Raw genomic sequence first — 20393 nt, 5'->3', positions numbered from 1 at the left:
TACGCTCCATCTTTCCCTGCTGGCGAAAAACAATCTGAGGATGGAGCCGAAGCCCATGCGCAATACCATCCAAGGGAGGAGTCACCGACCTCGTGACTTCCAAAGACTTTCCAAGAGGAAAAACAAACTGCAAACATCCGGGCCCAACACCAGATGGCGATCTATGCAAAGTGTGTAGATCTGCAGCTCTACATGCCAAGAACAGATGCATACTGGTAAGTAGCATATTCCTTTCCTTTTGGTAGAACCTATTGCATCATTAGTCTAAAGGAAAGTGTTAACTGGACATTGATGATTTAGAGTTTTTTGTGTCGTACTGAATGTTAGTTTTTAACCCCTTCTTTTATAATGTGCCTTGACTCCGGGCCGGCTCTAGGGCGGTGCGACCGGTGCTACCGCACCGGGTGCTGCCTGCCAGCGGCACCAGGTTTGTATGTTTATTTTAAAGCACCTGCTGCTGCCGCCGCGCTCGTTTCCTCCAGCAATTTTCGGCAACAAAAATATGTCTGGATAAATCCTGTGATTAATGTTCTTTCTGAAGAGAGAGAGGAGTTTTGTTTGATTGGGGTTTTGACCCACTATAAAGTAGTGCAGAGGGTTAATACGCCTGTTGCAGAAAGCAAGTACCAAGCAGATTACAAAGTGCATAGAATGTAAATAGGTCAGTGGGTTACTCGTTTTAAAAGAGACATCATTTTGTTACTTGCAATTTATATGTTAAAAACCTAATATAGGATTTGAATTTATAAATAGCAAGAAACAAGATGTCTCTTTTAAAAGCAGTGACTCCTTGACCTATTTATATTCAATGTACTTTGTAATTGTACTGAACTATCAACTTTTACCATAGAACTGCATGCACCCTGCAAAGTATAGATTTGAGCAAAGATTAATGTTGCAAAAAGGATTAATTTTGGCAGAAATCTGTTCTCATTAGAGAGAACCCCCAACTATGGTGATGCTTTTTGAATTCTGAGTTTGTGCTTCTCTAGACCAAGCACTATTAAACTATTCTGCCTACAAGTATGGATGACATGTGGCTCCTACACCTTGTAGTCCTCTATCGTATGTAAGATTTCCTATACGTTGAGGTACACACGTATGATTGTCTTTCTGTAATGTGTGTTTGATGCAAAGTGCTCTAACACCCTACACTGGTATGAGTGGCACTATATATGTATCTGAGAGACTGGTTATGGAGACTTGGGCACTGTTAAAGCAGGTGATGAGGGAATCCGTGGTTGAGGTGGTCATTGGGGGGGCACCAACAAACATTGTCGCTCCAGGCGCCACCAGCTCTATAGCTGACCCTGCCCTGACCAGCCATGATCGCTAACCTGTCAAAAGAAATAACTTTATTGTCCAATTGAACCGTGCTGCTCCTTAAGCCCTGGAACACTAATGTTAAAATAACCTTACCCACGCATGAGCCTAGTCACAGTCCATACAAAAGGTCTCGCAAATATTTGTGCTTAGTCTTTCTATCTGCTTCAGCAATGACTAATACTGACAAAAGTAATGTCTCTTACAAGTATTCTTAAAAACATTAACGCTTTCATGTAAATCATTTTTTGTATGAGTTCCATAAACATCGTGTTCTCTGCAGACATTGTATGTATTTTATTATATTTGTAAAAAGTTGTATTTTAATTTTTCTATTTGCAGACGTCTGACCAAAGAAAACGTGAAGCCTTCTGGAAGACAGATAGGAAAACTGAGCCATAGCAATCCAACAATTTTATTTGATTATGTATGTTTTTTCTTATTTACTGTAGTGCATAGGCCATTTTCTTTGCAATAGAATGTTACTAAACTTTTCTCATTTGCAGAGCGAGGAGTGTGTTGTATGAATTCCAGTTTAAAAAGTTGTTTTTACAAGTCTTCCCATCTCTAGTTTTCCTTGCAAGGGGGAGGGGGAAATCTTCTTAATTGGTATTCGTTCAGATTTTGACTCAATATTTCCATATTGTCTTTTTGTTATACTAGCAAGAGTGTTGTATTTCTCGTAATTGCTATGCTAGCGCCGAAAGGTGCCCCCTAACTTTCAAATTCACAAGTAAACCTGCCTGTAGCAGTTAATTGTGTGTGCTACTTTAGGTGTGTTAATGTATTCAAGTCCTATGGGAACATTTCGGTTCCCCATCCAACATTGTCCCGTCAGGTCTTATTTCTGATGGAGCAGAGCCACATATCAACAGGACCACCCCAGCCTGCTGACGTCCATTTTCTTGTGCCTTCAAACACGGATCTAGAGCTCTGGCTCCACTTTGTGAGTCCTTCAGCGACTTTGCAAAAAGAAAATCATGCATACAAGCTTTAAACCATTCCGTGACTGTTGAAAACATATGTCTGCTACTAACCCATAAGAGATGTCTTTTTGGTCGGGGCATGCACCTGAAGGAGATCTGGGAGCGAGAAGCAAAGTGAAGTAGTTGTAAGCCTCGCTTAAGTCCAGCTCCAAGTCGATGGTTTGAACCTGCTCTTATCCCAACATTGTTCCTGTGACCAAGTCCTCTGGTTAGTTGTAATACAAACGAAAACACAAGGCGGTGAAGCAGGACTACGCCCCATCCTGACACACTGTCTGAAGAGAAGCCTCTAAGGCGCCACAGTGTCAGTTTTTCTCCCTTCCGATTGCTGCTGTTAATTGCAATGCATCCAAAATTCTCCAGATAAGAGTCAACCCTGCAGCATATTGAGGACTTAAAGTACGGTATTACATTTTGGTACTCCTCCGGGTTAAAATATTGTGCACCTTTGGGCACCAAGGATTCTTAGGAGCCCTTGAGCCTATTGCAGGCTCCGTGCCAACTCCACCCTGGCACCACAACCTTTATCAGTTCCGCCTTCATTGCTGCTGGAGGAGAATAAAGTGCAGAGTCTGATAACTGTACCTGATCACGACTGAGATTGTGCTCCAAATCCAGTACAGCGCATACGGTCACCATACAACCTGAATCTGATGTTATGCATCCTCTTCTGCACAAGCATTCTCAGAAGCTCCATTGTTTTTTTGGCTTGATATTTGTCCTGCTACAAGGTTGAACTCTTATTTTGGACCCTCAACAAAAGAGTGCTTCCCTGCTGTTGTAATTCGACGAATAGCTGAGGTCGTGGACCTACAACTGTCTTCTGCTGCTGAAATCAGACAAATGTCCTTTCAGAAATTTTGCAACTTGAGCCAGCCTCACCTCAGTCTTTGCTTCCGTTCAATGAAACCTATACTGACACATTATGGGACTTTGTTCAGTCAGTGCTTGTCTACCTAGCTCCCTACTCCATTCCCCTTTTGAGGATGACATTTTAGATCTGGCAGGTAACAAGCAAGTCCTCACGAGCATCTGTCCACCCAGTCCCACTCTCCTTCCACAACAGTATCCAAGTTGCTTTAGCTTGCTATCAGCAGTGCAAAATCATGCTGTGTGATTGAAAATCCAGTACTCTATCCCAGGGGTAATCCATAACATCAGACAAATGGATCGTCTAGATTGTTGAGCATGGGCTATACCCTGCCTTATCTTCGGCACACATCAGAACCACTCTCAGAGGAGCACCTTTCCCCTTCATTACTCTCAGACACTTCAACTGAAACCGACCTGAATTTGCCTATGGGGGGCCACACTAGGAAAGTGCCTGCTTTGCAGTAGTTGTGCATAGGGCCTCAGCAGTCTTGGGCTTGATTGCCCACAGCAAAGTTTAAGGCAAACTTGTTAACTTAACTCTGGCAGCATGGTTGAGCTGCATCTGAGCCGTTGCTGCCATTTTACCAGGCCCTAACTGAGGCCCTCTTGGTGATGTGGTAAAATCCTTATTGCACTCCACCTGCGGGCCATTGATCTGCACCAAAGGCCAGCTCCATTGGATACTTCTTTGGTCATTTACACCTGACTCCAAAGAGTCTTGTCATGCAGGTTTTAATGAGTAAGTTGAACCCTCATACCTTTTCTACTGCATCTCCAAATGGGGAATCCAAAATGATGGATACCTTGGGCAAAAGAGTTTTGCCAGTCTAGTTCTAGGGTCCTTGAAGGCTATGTACCTTTTGGGCCACTACACACACCCTCTGACATGGTGAGCTAGAATCTGCCTTCTCTCCCAGAGTATTTTCAGAAATCCATTGCTCAGACTGTACATCATAGCCGAGTCGTTGCTAAATGGAAAACTTTGATATCTGGATATGACTAATCGTGTTGCCTGGGCCATGGGACTCCGTGCGCTTGATTGCGTGTCACTGGTTGTGCATGATGTTTGTTTGCAAGAAGGAAATACCTGTGAGTTAAGCTAGTCTCTAAATAAGAAAGTAGATTGTTCCCTGGAGCATTTTAACGCCAGTAGAGCTATGTCCTGCTCATAGGCTTTTTTTCTCCCACTTGCCAGATTCACTAGCACTACCATAAGTTTTGAAGCAACTCAAGGGGCCCTTCCTGCTGTCTGAGCTAGCCCTCGCATTCTGTTCAACATCAAGACCAGCCTTTTTTGTCAGAAGCTAGCTCTGTATATGGTATCATCACTAGGTGGTAATACTGTGCACAGAGTCCAGGGGTTCCCTAAAAGTGTGTTCGAGGCATGTGGGCTGCTGAATTCATATCTGTGCATAGATCGCCGCCTAGTGTTGGGTCCGGATGTTTGCACGTTGTTGTCCTGGAAGAGTCTTCGAAGTATCCTTGGATAGGTGACTCCTCCCCTGGACTACAGTGCGCATGGGCATCCTCTCCATCCTCAGATTGTTTTTTTCCGCCATTGGGTTCGGATGTGCTATCTTAGCTCAAGTTAGGAAAATATTTTTTTCGAGGCCAAAAGGCCTTTAGTTTGCGTCGGTACTGTTTATCGATCGGGTTTCGATACAATCCTGTTAGTTTACTAACTTTCAGCACCGACTTTTTTCGCATTTACCTGTCCATCGACTACTTCGACGATGGAATCGAGGACGCCATTCAAAAGGTGTCCGGTATGCAATGCGAAGTACCCACACATCGACGTCCATCCGGTGTGCAACAAATGCCTTTCGCCGGACCACGACGAATCGACATGCATGGCCTGTGCCCGGTTCCGTTCCAAGAAGACTCTGCGGAATCGACGAGCGGCGAGACTCGAGGCGCAGCATGCGGCACCGGCCCCAACAGACATCTTCGACGAGGCCGAAGACGTCGAGGAATTAGAAGTCTTGCCCTCCAGTCCCGTTTCCGAACACGAACCCGGATCGGACGAGGTAGACGAGTCACTCTTCCACAGAGGTGAAGACGACACCGAGGTAGGAGACGACGAGGAGGCCTTAGGGGCCGAAGAGAGTAGCTCCAATGATGAACAAGGCCTACCTGTTCAAACCGTTGAAACACCAGTGCCACAGCCTATGGCTCCGGTCGAGGGATCGCCTTCGGGCCTTACCCGAGACCCATCCCGCAGTTCTTCGGCCCCGCCCTCGGGCCCGGCCTCGGACGTTCAGCGGCAGCCATTACTACATAAACAGGCTGGTTTCCCTACCACAAAACCGAAACCGAAAGCTGCTCCGGTTCCACCGAAACTGAAAGTGGCGCTGGTCGGATCGAGGCCTTCGACGCCAGCGCACCGCGTCGGCACCGACCGCAGCAAGAGGGACTTCGGTGCCGAACTTGAAGCGGGCGACGTTGGAGTCGACAAACGGAAAAAAGCCATCGGCACCGACAAACCTGTTCGGCTACCGGCACCAACAACACCAAGGGCCGTACCGCCTGCTGTGTCTCGCATCGCTCCCTCGACGACACCTAAGCCTCAGGTATCGAAGACTTCGACGGTGCTCTCTGCACCTCGACTCGATGAACCGCCGGCGCCGAAAAAATCCACGGCCGCCTCTACGAGCCTGGCCGGTGCCAAAGCCTCGAAGGCGCCCCAAGTACGACCTGGTGCGACGCAAGGCAGCAAAACCACAGCTGTCCTCCAGGACACGTCGGGTTCCGGTTCGATCGGAGCTCCAGCAGCCCCTTCGGTGCCGGCCAACATTACCTTCGGCTTGCCTCCGTCGACAATCCCAAAAATGTTCCAACTCAGGACACGGGTCACCCAACCTACGGTCACACCTGCTGAGACGTCTCCGGCACGTATCATCGACGCCGACACTGGCAGGATGATTCTCCACGACCGAAGGATAACTTCGGAGCCGCCTTTGGACCCTTTCAGGATCCCACTAAAAAGGAAGTTGCCTGCAGAATCGGAACCTCTCCTTTATGAACCCTTCCATTCACCCTACCAGGATCCACACCGGTTCTCCCCCACACGCTCCGATACGGATGCATTGGAGGACTACATGGATGACCAAGTCCCCTACCATGTAGACACGGACCCTGATGACCAGCAGGACCCTGATCAAACTTGGGGCGACCCTGCAGACCCCAGTGCACCTCTCGATGCACAGGACCAACAACTCTATGGGGCAAAAACATCTCCTACGGAGGATACTGCGGCGTTCAACGCTCTTATTGAACGTGCTGCAAATAACCATGGGGTACAGCTTCACTCTGATACCATCGAAGATGACTTTCTAATGGACACCTTTGCATCCTCAGAAAGACATGTAAAGACTCTGCCAATGTTGAAGGGGGTCCTCAAACCAGCCAAGGACATTTTCAAAGAACCCACCAGGGCACGAGTGATAAACCCCAGGATTGATAAAAAATACAGATCAGCACCTGGGGATCCTACTTACATCAGAGGACAATTACCACTCGACTCCATCGTCGTAGCGAATGCACGCAAGAGGGCACACTCGCAAACGACAGGTGACGCTCCTCCCCCGGACAAAGAGTCCAAGGTGTTAGAAACCTCTGGCAAGCGAGTTGCCGCCCAAGCTGCCAACATATGGCGCATAGCCAACACTCAAGCGCTCCTTGCTCGCTATGATAGAGCGCACTATGACACACTGGAGCAAATATTCCAACATCTCCCTGACCAGTTCAAGGAAGGCGCAGAAATGCTCATCAGAGAAGGACAGCTACTAACGAACGCTTCCATCAAATGCGCACTAGATGCTGCAGACACGGCTGCCAGAGCCATAAACACAAGCGTCATGCTGCGCCGACATGCCTGGCTGCGGATCTCAGGATTCAAGCCTGAGGTACAAAACAATATACTGAACCAGCCCGTCAACCCCGACTATTTATTCGGGCCAGAGGTTGACACCACCCTCAAAGATAAAAAAGGACACGGACACTGCAAAGTCCATGGGCGCCCTACAAACTCAGTCCTTTCGGAGCGGCTCCTTTCGTCGCCCCGGAAACAAGGGAGCAGGTAGAGGACAGGGGTCACAACAAACATATAACAAAGGCAATACACAGACCACCTATGATAAAAACACCCGAGGTGGATATCGTGGCTCCAGCACAAAGGGCAGAGGACGCGGATACGGCAACACCAGGTCCTCCCCCAAGAACAAGCAGTGACGCCCTCTCCCTTCCTCCCGACCACATAACACCTGTCGGGGGAAGGCTACAAAGGTTCCTGTCCACGTGGAATTCCATCACCACGGACAGGTGGGTCAAAGATATTGTAAAATACGGTTACTGTCTGCAGTTAACCTCCACTCCACCCACAATACCACCAAGAAGCCGTCCTATGTCCTCAGAGCACTTAACGCTCTTACAGCAAGAAGTGCAAAGTATGCTTCTAAAAGGCGCTATAGAGGTCGTACCCATCCACGAGCAGGGTGCGGGAGTGTACTCCCTCTACTTCTTAATTCCAAAAAAGGACGGGTCGCTCAGACCTATATTAGACCTGAGACCCCTGAACCAGTACATTCTTTCAGAGCACTTTCACATGCTCACTCTACAGCAAGTCCTTCCGCTTCTCAAGCAGGGAGACTTCCTAGCCACACTGGACCTCAAGGATGCGTACTTTCACATACCCATCCACCCCTCACACAAAAAATACCTCAGGTTCACTGTTCAGGGGCAGCACTATCAGTTCAAAGTCCTTCCCTTCGGCGTGACAACAGCGCCCAGGGTTTTCACGAAGTGCCTAGCTACGGTGGCGGCACATCTACGGAGGCAGCATATACACGTCTACCCCTACCTAGACGACTGGCTCGTTCAAGCGAAGTCAGCCCAGCAATGTGCAAGCCACATGTCCCGCACCATTCACCTTCTTCACAGTCTGGGATTCTCACTAAATTATCCAAAGTCCCATCTCCAGCCCGCACACGTACAACAGTACCTAGGTGCGACTATAGACACTCTGGCGGCCACAGCTCAGCCAAATTTAGTGAGGATCAACAGCATACAACTGCTGATCTCCAAGTTCAAACCCAATCACTCACTTCCAGCGCGAGTGTTTATGCAGTTGATAGGCATGATGGCCTCCTGCATCTTCATAGTCCCGCACGCGAGATTACATATGCGCCCACTTCAGGAGTGCCTAGCACGTCAGTGGAATCAGGCTCAAGGACAGTTAAAGGACCTAGTGTTGGTGAGCGGTCGGGCATACAACTCTCTGCATTGGTGGAATCCACAAAACCTTTGCAAGGGCCGACCATTCCAAGAGCCTGTCCCACAGATAGTACTGACAGCGGACGCGTCTCTCCAGGGATGGGGAGCTCATGTACTCCACTACACAGTGCAAGGACTATGGACAACACAACAAAAGAAGTTGCACATCAACCTTCTGGAATTGATGGCAATCTTCCTAGCCATGAAGGCATTCAAAGTACATCTATGCAACAAGGTCGTGTTGATCCGGACGGACAACATGACCGCAATGTACTACATACAGAAACAGGGAGGAACACACTCTCCACAGTTGTCTCATCTGGCTCAGAGCATGTGGAAGTGGGCCATTCAAAGGAACATGTTCCTCATGGCGGAACACCTCCCTGGCAAGGACAACCAGATGGCGGATCTGCTCAGCAGACACAGCCACCAGATGCACGAGTGGGAGTTACACCCATCAGTACTCCAACCGTACTTCCAGCAGTGGGGTCATCCGGAGATAGACCTATTCGCGACAAGCGAAAACGCAAAATGCCAAAGCTTCGCCGCCAGATTCCCACCTGCCACCTGACTGTATGGACATCATCAAGGAGGCCAGGAGACCCACTACCAGAGCTTGCTATGCAGCCAAATGGAAAAGGTTCGTCATTTATTGCGGTAATAATGACATCAACCCGCTAGACGCATCCATCCAAAACATCATCTGTTATCTCTTACACCTAGATCGATGCAATCTGGCGTACAACTCTATACGTTTACATTTGACCGCAATCTCAGCCTATCTGCAAACCAGGCAGCACCTCTCTCTATTCAGAGTGCCTGCCATCAAAGCATTCTTGGAAGGACTCAAACGAGTCATTCCACCAAGCCACCCACCGGCTCCAATGTGGAACCTCAACTTGGTCCTCACACGCCTGATGGGTCCACCCTTTGAACCTCTACACTCATGCGAGATTCAATTCCTTACCTGGAAAGTGGCCTTCCTTGTAGCGATCACTTCCCTGAGAAGAGTTAGTGAACTCCAGGCACTAACCGTTCAAGAGCCATTTATACAGGTTCACACCAACAGGGTCGTACTACGTACCAACCCCAAATTCATGCCCAAAGTAATATCGCAGTTCCACATGAATCAGACTATTGAACTGCCAGTTTTCTTCCAAAACCCACAAACTGTTGCAGAAAGGGCACTACATACACTAGATGTGCGGAGGGCCCTCATGTACTACATCGATAGGACTAAACCCTTCAGGAAGACAAAACAACTGTTCGTTGCCTTTGCCCCACACCACAAAGGTAACGCCATCTCCAAAGCAGGGATAGCCAGATGGATAGTTAAGTGTATTCAAATCTGTTATCAAAAAGCAAAACGCACATTAACTATTCCACCACGAGCCCACTCAACACGTAAGTTAGGGGCTTCCATGGCCTTCCTAGGAAATATTCCCCTGCATGATATATGCAGAGCAGCCACATGGTCCACTACACACACATTTACAAAACACTATTGCGTAGATGTGCAGTCAAAACAGCAGGCAGTTGTAGGACAGGCTGTTCTCAAAACACTTTTTCAGACCGCTGCAGCTGGCACGGGTAGCCGCCGCCAATAGAGGGCACTGCTATGTATTCTATGCACAGATATGAATTCAGCAGCCCACATGCCTCGAACTGAATATGCTACTTACCAGTATGCATCTGTTCTTGGCATGTAGGGCTGCTGACATTCATATCGCCCTCCCTCCTCCCCGGCGCCTGTCGCAGCTGCAGCTCTCAGAATTACTGCAAGCATGGTCATCACTTTCTGTATCTACTCCATCACTGCCACAATGGCGAAAAACAATCTGAGGATGGAGAGGATGCCCATGCGCACTGTAGTCCAGGGGAGGAGTCACCTATCCAGGGATACTTCGAAGACTCTTCCAGGACAACAACGTGCAAACATCCGGACCCAACACTAGGCGGCGATCTATGCACAGATATGAATGTCAGCAGCCCTACATGCCAAGAACAGATGCATACTGGTAAGTAGCATATTCAACATGGCTCAATTTCAAATCCAAAGGGCTCTATAAGGGGTAGTGTGAATGAGCAGCCTTAGGCTTAAAACCGAGGAGTTAAGACATTTATTGTACAACATTGTACAACATTGACCAATAATGGGCACACGACCCAAGAAGGAGATCCACACCAATTTTTTGTAAAATATACTTTGTATTTTATTTTAAGACCAAGCTCTTCACAATAAGGTCCTTCCCCGTCGTCGAAATGGGTGTCCCACTGTATTATATCAAAGCAATCATATTAGTAGCATAGGCTAAGATGGCACTAGTAATCCTTAAAACTGGCTTTCAAAGGAAGTCATTTGTGGGCAAATTTTGAGTGTCTGATCTTTCTATGTGGAATTAATCAATATAAACCAGTATTAACAAAAAAAATTTGTAAGAGAAATAGCACAGCCAGTATTTTTTGTAAGCAACTGCGGTGCAGCCGAACCGAGTTTTTATTAGACCAGAATTATTTTCACTAACAATTACGAGTGGCTTTCTGGACACTGTGGAAATAAAATGGAATAAGTAGACCCCAGGTGTGTAATCAAACCAAAGTCAAACAGGAAAGTTGAAGTGAAAAATAAACATTGAAGGTATATTGGTTGATGCATTAAAGGGACAGCAGTTTCTATTTCATACAGCCTCCGGTACAAAGAATAAATCACAAATTCGAAAACATCTGTCTCGGTAAGTGTGTCAACGACGTTTCAACCCTTAAAAGATAAGAGAATCTCATAAGGACTACGGTTGCCTGTGGTCTGGGGAAACAAAAAACGTAAAATTACTTATCTGTTGGAACCCGGTATATTCAAGGTTGAAAGGTAATGTGAAAATATGTACTGGCTAGAATTGTAGAGGTGCTGCAAATATACACAAATAGAAACCTCTGAGGGTTAAGGAATCAATCCTGCTAGGCGGACAAGCATCTCATAAGATTAGAAGCGATTTTTTTTTTTTTTTCCTGTGGAACAAGGGACTAGTATAAGAAAGAGCAACACCTGGCTGAAGTAAAAAATGTGTCCACACCAATGTTTGCTCACCTTGGAGTGCTGGGAGCCGCTATGTCAGGCTCTCTGGAGGACACAGTTTAGTGAGAGGAAGGCATAACCTCTGTACTGGGCTATCTTCAATGTGATCATCCCTAGGGGTATAGAAAAGTAGAACAAAAGTTTGTCCAGTGTAAAAGAAGGTCTGACTAATAAGTAGATGGAGAATTGTCAGTTGCTTACTTCAAAGGGCATGGATTGCTCCTAGATATGAGGCAGCTCCTGTAAAGGTGAGAAGCGAGTGGGTGCCAGCTTGTTGAAGTGTGATAAAGGAAAGGAAACTACCCATGTAGTGTCTTTGTGAAGGGGGGGCGTACACTCCTCGGAGAGCCTGGAGCGGTCCGATTCTCACCACTCATATTAGATATCACCTGAATTGGTAACAATACATCGATTTAGGAGAAAGAATGGAACTGAGAAAAATAAATATGCAAAGAAAATTAGAAAATAATAATCCACACTCTCCGGGCAGAGAGCGCAGGATAGAAGTGCAGCAGTTTGCGAGCGGCCGCTCGGTTAAACCAGCATCAGAGACTGTCAGCTGGATGCATGCTGAGTGTTTTCCGCAGGCATACTTTTCTGATGGAGGCAGTTTTGTGTTGGGGGAGGCAGTATCAATAGGCCCTCATTGTATCTCCTTACAATTTAGACTGAGGAGAAATACAAATTAGTGGAATATTAAAAAGATTTAAAAAATATTTTACCACTAAGATAAAATTGCAAATCAAGGTGTTGTCTTTATACAGATTTGAACAACCGGGCTTGCGGGATGCGAAAGCTCGTAATAAGATCCCCTGAGCTAATCCGAGGACAACTGAAGGGGGGGCTAGAACTGGCTTAGGTCAGCGCAAAGGGGGCCAGAAGTTCTCTTAAATAAAAATACTTTTCACTGGGGAAAGCAATATCGCAATTAAACAGGTAAGTAACTCAGTTACAATTCCCCTCATCTGCTAGAGACTGTAGTTAAAGATTCCTTACCTTTAGGATTAGCCCCAGGCGTCAGACCGGATCAGAAGATTTTTCTTTAGCAGTACCCCTGCGCGTCGGTAGGTGGCGGCGGTCAGCTCTGCGTCCGTCGTCTGCGTCGTGTTCACTGGGATGACGTTGCGGTGTCTCTTTAGACGCCGCCCCTGCGTGCTGACGTCAGTTCTTTCTCTTTCCATGCCAGCCTGCGCAGATCCAAAGAGACTCCTGGTAGCATGAGGGAGGTCACATCACCGAACCGGATTCAAGCCGTGCGAAGCCTGTAATAGCCTGATGTCAGTTACAGACCCCCACTTAGTGCGCCTCTGGCGCCTGGAGCACAACCACGACCCAAAGTCATGCTCCAACTGCCGGGCCATAAATCCGAAGTCTTAGCGGGAGCGGTCCCGAATGCTTTGGGAGGCCCGGCAGTCTGCTCCGTGACGTTCGAGGTCCCGGTCGAGAGGAAGGTCTCAGGACCGATCGCGGAGCTACCATCACCATTCGTCATTGAAGTCTTCGCACTCCTCTGGTAGGTCGAAGCACAAGAAGAAGGTGAAGCAGCACCATCCCTCTTCGCCTTTTCCCCATCCGTTGGCCGACGCTGGACCCGGAGCGTCGTCGCTCTCGAGCTTCGCCCTTCGGAGACTACTTCTGGGACGGATCTGTGCTTCTCTCCTTTTGCCAGAGCGTCCCCTGCGCAGCTTCAAGCTTTTTACAAAGCGCTTAACAGCATCTTGGGGCAGCCAACTCCTGCCTCGTCACCATAGGGCCCCAGAGGATCCAGGCCTGGATCCAGATCGATGCCGGTTGACCTAGTGTTACCCTCTCTGGTGCCGATTCCTGTGACGCCGCCCCCTGCACCGGTCATTCCCCTGACTGGCGCCGACCCCAGCCTCACCCCCCAACTTGGACACCGCGCCGAATGACGTCCCTTGATGTTGGTACCGGCGCCGGAAGGTACGTTCGTGCCTCTGTTCATCCCTGGTGTTCCTTTCAGGCCTGACTGGCAACCAGAGGAGGGTTAGGAGGACTGGGAGGTGTCTGTGGACCCTTTGGCTGGCCAGCTTGATGAGCCCGACTGGCAAGAGGAACTGGGTAATGCCAGTGGTCTTGATACCTCCCCAGACCTTTCCTGCCAGACCTCTCTCCCGCCCCCCCCCCCTCTTACTGTGGCTACGGAGGAGGGCGCTTCATACGCAGTGGTGTTGCGTAGGGCGGCTGAGGCCTTGTGCCTGGAGCTTCCTTTGGTGGCAGTCATGACTAACCTCCTGACAGGTGCTTCAACCAGCAGCGGGCTCTTCGGAGCCCCTTTGCCTTTTAATTAAGCCCTTACCAATGTCTTTATGGGCACTTGGTCCAAGCCCAGCACAGGGGTTCCTGTGGACAGGATGATTGCCCGACGCCACCTCCTGGCCCCAGGTGACCCAGTTTTCCTCTCACAACACCATACCACTGAGAGCTTGGTGGTCCAAGCCTCGTCCTCGAAGGGCGCATTCTCTACTGCTCCCCCCAGAGAGGGAATCCAAGAATCTGGACCACCTTGGGAAGAAAATGTTTTATTCCACCAGCTTAGTGCTGTGGTCGGTGAACAGCACATGCCTCTTGGGACGTTATACCCATACAGTTTGAGATACGGTTGCGCAAGTGCTGCCACAGTGCCTGGAGGAGGCCCGGGCCGTTCTCACCCATGCAGTGGCATAGGGTCGAGATGCAGGTAAGTTCACCATTAGATGTGGGCTGGACACCGTCGACTCTCTAGGCAGAAAGGTTTCCACGTCCGTAGCCTTGTGGCGCTACGCCTGGTTGAGGACATCTGGTTTCTCTGGGGATGTCCAATCCACCTTTCTAAACATGCCCTTTGATGGCAGTCGCCTGTTTGGTGACAAAGCGTACTCTGCTCTCGAGCACTTAAAGGATTCTAGGGCTACGGCCAGATCATTGGGCCTCGCAGCAACTTCTCGATCCACACAGTCTGCCTTTTGCCCCTTTTGTGGCTACGAAATGGGTGCCACACCATGTTTGACCCAGTCTAGCCACTGGGTCACGCAAGCTGCCCAGCCTATACGTGGCAACGGGACCCAGAGACACGGGTCTGGGGGCCAGTGGGCAGGCCAGTCAACCCATAACCCTCCTGCAGCAGCCTCCAAACCCTCCTAGTATGACATTTCAAGGCCACCAGAGGCCAGTGGGTGGCTGGATTCGCCATCACCTCTCCCACTGGCAGAACATCACGTCAGACAGGTGGGTTTTGTCGATAGTCCAAGGGAGCTTCTCCCTCCCCTTTGAGACTACTCATCCCTCCATGCCACCAACCTTTCATCGTATGTCAGAGGATCACTGGGCCCACCTCCGTCCGGAAGTTGCAGCTCTCTTGGTCAAGGTAGCTAACGAAAAGATCCCTGTGCCAGAAGTAGGTCGTGGTTGCTACTCCCACTACTTTTTGGTACCCAAGAAGGACAAAAGCCTGCGTCCTATCTTAGACCTCTGGGCCCTCTACTTCTTCCTTCATAAGGAGAAGTTCAACATGCTCATGTTGGCTAAGGTCCTGTCTGCCCACGACCCCGGAGACTAGACAGGAGACTAAATGGTCCCGTTGGACTTGCAGGACGCCAATTTCCATATCCCTGTCCTGCCAGCCTGCAGGTGTTACCTGCGGTTCAGTTCACCGTGCTCCCCTTTGGCCTTACCAGCGCCCCTCGGGTGTTCACAAAAGTGATGGCGGTGGTCGCAGCTCATCTGCGCAGATGAGAGGTTCCAGACCTCCCCTATCTCGACGACTGGCTGTTGAAGGCGTACTCGCCCCAGGCTGTCTTCTCCCACCTCCAGACTACGGCGGACCTCCTGCATTCGCTGGGATTCACTATCAACCGGCCGAAGTCACACCTGACTCCCTCTCAGAAGCTCCCCTTCATCAGAGTAGTTCTGGATACAGCACTGTTTCTGGCTTATCCTCGCGAGCACCGAGTCAGGTATATTCGGTCTAAAATACCGATGTTTCAGCCTCTATCCCGGATTTCGGTGAGAATGACCCTGAGGCTTCTGGGCCTCATGGCCTCCTGCATCCTGTTAGTGGATCATGCCTGGTGGCATATGCAGGCTCTGCAGTGGGACCTGAAGTTCCAGTGGGCACAGCATCAGGGGAATCTTTCGGATGTCGTCCAGATCTCGGAGGGGACTGCACGTCAATTCCAGTGGTGACTCACAAACCAGGAATGGGTCAGCGGCCCATTCCTCTCCCTTCCCCAACCAGAGTTTACGGTCGTGAAGGGTGTGTCACTTTTGGGATGGGGTGGCCACCTGGGAGAGGCAGAGAGCCCGGTCTCCACATCAACTTTTGGAGCTCCGGGCGATCTGTTTCGCACTGAAGACATTCCTTCCTTCCGTCAATGGAAGAGTAGTGAAAGTGTTCACAAACAACACCACCGTCATGCGGTACTGCAACAAACCGGGCGGGGTGGGGTCATGGACCCTATATCAAGAGGGTCTTCGCCTTTGGACATGACTGGAAATCAGGGCATATCCCTGGTGGTTCAACACCTGGCCGATTCTCTGAACGCCAGGGTGGACGAACTTAGCCGTCGGTGCATGATGGTCTCTTTCAGCAGTGGGGAGAGCCCTGGTTAGATCTATTCGCCACAAAACCGAACGCACAATGTCAGCAATTCTGCGTGTTGGAAATTCCAAGGCAGCACTCGCTCGGCGATGCTTTTCGTTGCGAGCGGAATTGCGGCCTCCTGTACCACTTCTGCCCAGAGTGCTGAAGATCAAGCGCGACCGTGCCCAATTCATTCTTGTGGCTCCGGACTGGGCACGAAGAGTCTGGTACCCCGAGCTCTTGAGCATGGCCATCGATCCTCCAATCAGACTGCCTCTTCGGTAGGATCTTCTGTCGCAGCAGCGGGGGTGGTCCTCCAGCCTCCACCTTCTTGTGTGGAGATTGAACGGCGACAGTTGACAGCTTTCGACCTTCCTTCCGAAGTTTGTAACGTCATTTTGGCAGCCAGGCATCCCTCCACTAAAACGGTATATGCCTGTAGATGGACTAAATTTGTAGGATGGTGTGCAGCAAATGCCGTGGATCTCCTTTCTGCCCCTCTTTCGGTGGGGCTCTTATTCATTCTCTTTGGCCCAGCAGGGCTCTGCTCGGGGCACTCTCAAAGGATACCTTTCGGCCATATCTGCCTTTCTTCGCCTTCCTGCAACCATCTTTTCAAGTCTCCTATTGTAAAGAGATTTCTAAAGGGCATTATTCACCTCTTTCCTCTTGCTCCCTTCATAATGTCCCAGTGGGACTTGTACCTAGTCTTAAAATATCTTATGTGTGCTCCCTTCGAGCCTCTTCATAATTGTCCTGTTCGGCTCCTTACTCTGAAGACCGCTTTACTTGTTTCAAGCTTTATCTTCCAAATCTCCTTTTCTGGCTGTTCATCCGGACAATGTGGTTCTTCGCACTAAGTCCTCCTTTTCTTCCAAAGTGGTAACCTCTTTCCATGTAGGACAGACCATGACTTTGCCTACCTTCTTCCTGCCTCCGCACGCTTCCAAGGAGGGGGAGAGACTCCATCGTCTGGACCCCAAACGTGCACTGTCTTTCCATCTCGACCGCACAAAGGATTTCCGGGTGGACGATCAACTCTTTATTAGCTATATAAGTGCCAAAAAAGTTTAAGCAGTGCAAAAACGTACCATCTCTCGGTGGGTTGTCCTATGCATTAGGATCTTCTATTCCCTAGTAAGAAAAGAAGCTCCAGTGGGACTGCATGCCCACTCCACCAGGGCTACGGCAGCTACTACTGCCTTGGGACGTGGAGTCCCACTCATTGATATCTGTCAGGCAGCCACGTGGGCGTCCTGCACACGTTTACTGAATACTATTGCCTAGACAGCCAAGTCCGGAGAGACCGCTATTTTGGCTATTCTGTTCTCCAGGACTTTCTGGTGTGAACTTAGTTCGCAGAGCTACCTCCGGGGTTGACATTGCTAGGGTATCTATTCTAAAGGTAAGGAATCTATAACTACTGTCTCTTTCAGATGAACAAGTTACTTACCTTCGGTAACGATGTAAGAGACATATGTAGTTATAGATTCCTTACTGCCCCACCCATCCTCCCCCATTCTGTGAACTGACTTCTAGGGATAGGTACTTCCTTCCAGGGCTCTAGTTATGTGCACCAGTGGTCAGTGTTGTGAATGGCTCTGCGCTTCTGACGTAGAAAGTCGTGTCAGAACGGACGTCAGCGTGCAGGGGCAGCATCTAAATAGACACTGCGATGTCATCCCGGCAAACTCGACTCAGACGACGGACGTGGAATCGAACGACTCCACCTACCGACACGTGGGGGTACTGTAAAAATAAAAACAATCTCCGTATCCAGTCTAATGCCTTGGGGTAATTCTAAATGTAAGGAATCTATAACTACTTTTGTCTCTTACTGATGCATCGATACCGATGGTAATTAACTTGTTCTTCAGGACCAAAGGTCAGCAAGGGTAAGGACCAGGTGAGTAGCAAAACTGCACCACTAGCTGCACAGGGGCTGACTGGTGCAGAGGTCAAAGTCAAGAGTTCAGCCTAATGATTTTCAATGGAGACAGGGGTGCCTGGAGCCACACTGCTGGCAGGTCAGTAGATTGGTTGCAGGGGCCAAGCGTTGGAGGTTTGCACAAGCGCTTGGCCCACAAAACCACCTGTGGCACAGGGGTGGCCGGGTACAAAATTAGCATTAGGCGCCCAATGCTTTTCAACGGAGTTTCTTTTTTTGTCAGACAAGCTGCAGGTGTTGCACCCTAGGTTGCCGGAGGGAGACCAACGACACCATAGGTATGTAGAGATGTAGGGGATCTTAGGGGCACGTTCGATTCACCGCACCAATGCCCGGGGGGCTTCGATTGCAGGGGTGCCTTTCGACTGTGTCTTTTTACAGGAGCTGGTTGCAGTAGGGCCGGACCGGGCGCTTTTTGCTGGGGTGGCAGGGTCGTGTCCAGGTTCACTGCTGAGAGGCTGATTTTGTTGCTGGGAACTGCCGGCGCTTCTAAATGAACAATGTAAAACAAATAGTTTTAAAGCATACTTTTTAAAAGATTTGTTTTCCCCTTTTTTATTAAGGAAAGCCCAGTCACCAGTCCAGCCCTGCTTGCAGTCGGGGAGTAGCAGGGAGGGCTCTGGATTCACACTGCATTCGCTGCTTTTAGATGAGGAGAGATCAGCCAATGCTGGACTAAAGGTCAGGATCGCTGGGAAGACTTCACTGGGCAGAGTGGACAGGGATCACAGTTCCAACTGGATCCGGAGTCCTTGGAGTTGCTTTCTTCTGGACAGGTCCGCTGTCCACAGGGCACTGGAGTCTTCTTCGAAGACAGCAGTCCTCCCACGGTTTTCAGAGATCTCTGGCTGGTTCGCAGAAGCTAGAGACATGCCGGTAGGGCTGGTGCCAAGGCAGTCGTCGTCTTCAGGCTTCTCTGCAAGTATGTCTTCTCTCTTCTTAGGTCATCGCAGATCTAGTCTCAAGGTTTTGGGTAGGCACATAAATACTAAAATAAAAGGTGTTTTTAGGGGAGTAGTAGATAGAGCCAATGGGAACCTTACCTGGGGTGACTCTGCCCACTAATATGCCACCCTCCTGTGGGAGGGGGCAAAGACCTAGCCCTAATTGGAGAGGTCTTCCCATCTTCAAGATGGGGGCTGAAAGATGTGCTTAACCTCCCCCACCTTTAGGGTGGAGTTGGCAAAGGTGGGCACATCACACACTCTTTTAGGTTTTCTCCACCCAAAGTGGGGGTGTAAACCAGGGGCTGCCATCTGCTGCTAGCAGCTGAAGCAGGGGGTCGCATTTCAAAGGTTGCAGGCCTTTAACGCATCCCCTTCGAGCACTGGCCCATCCTGAGAGAAGAGGTGTGACACCTCTGCATTGTTCCTGATTCCAGACAGCAGGGGCTCTCTACCCAGGGGTCCAGAAGCATGTCTGGTGGTGGCTGGCTGGCTGCCTTCAGCCGGTCAGAGTCCACTCCAGGGTTGTTGTGTTTTCAGGCAGGGCACCTCTGAGGTGCCCTCTAAGTACATGGTAGAATAAATTCCACACTGGCCTCAGTGTGGATTTATTGAAAGGAGTAGTTTGGTACCAAACACTCCCGTGTTCAGAGAAGCCACCACTTTGCAGTGGAACTTGAGTGGTTGTATTTTCAGCCCATCTACTCTGTTTGGCTTCACAGGCACTTAATATTAAGGAATTGAGCCTAATATTGTAGGGGAATATCTGCTAATGCAAATATGTCCTCACCTATGTTATGGTACACCCTGCTTTAGGGCTGTGAGGCCAGCTAGAGGGGTGAATTACTTATACTTTCAGGCAGTGCTGGCTGGCATGGCACCCAGGCAGGACTCCATGTCGACTTTGTAGTTTTCTCCCTCATAGGGGCTTACAAGCTGCAAGGGTACTGGCATGGTTCCAGTAATGGGGGGTCCCAGGGGACCCTCTTCAGCTCCCAGGCCCTAGGTACCCAGGGTACCATGTACTAGGGACTTACAGGGGGTGCCGAAGTACCAATTTTAGATTTTTGGGGGAAGAAGTACTGTCATGGGGTACCTGGTTGGTAGGGACCCTGTGCACTACAATTGACTATATAAAAACGGGGCAAAAAGTGGGGGCTAACCTTGCAAAAAGAGTCTCGTTCTTGCACCTTTAATGGCTCCATAGGAAAGGGCCTTGGTCTGGGATTTGGCCCAAACAGGTGCAAAAGTCGTCTTTCACCTTGCGTGCTACAGTCGCTTTCACCAAGCTGCTTCAGGTTTCTTCTGGATAGTCCTTTGGGCCAGAATTTGTATTTCCCCATGTGGCTAGTGTTAATTTGTTTTCTGCCCAATATTGTCGTTTAAGTTGGTTAAA

The 20393-nt window shown here is 49.4% G+C and overlaps 1 protein-coding gene across 2 annotated transcripts in view; it reads left to right on the top strand.

Annotated features, from left to right (window-relative positions):
* THOC2 (THO complex subunit 2) overlaps positions 1-20393 on the top strand; it is a 1568999-nt gene that overhangs the window by 595390 nt on the left and 953216 nt on the right. For both annotated transcript variants that reach the window (XM_085608126.1, XM_085608125.1), the window contains exon 16: positions 1666-1750. In XM_085608126.1, the coding sequence (XP_085464252.1) occupies positions 1666-1750 (85 nt within the window). The remainder of the gene's footprint in view (positions 1-1665; positions 1751-20393) is intronic.

This window comes from Triturus cristatus, chromosome 5_2, assembly GCF_964204655.1.
Source record: "Triturus cristatus chromosome 5_2, aTriCri1.1, whole genome shotgun sequence".
Taxonomy (NCBI): domain Eukaryota; kingdom Metazoa; phylum Chordata; class Amphibia; order Caudata; family Salamandridae; genus Triturus; species Triturus cristatus.
The sequence above is the reverse complement of the archived record's forward strand: the minus strand, read 5'-3'. Positions and strand labels throughout refer to the sequence as shown.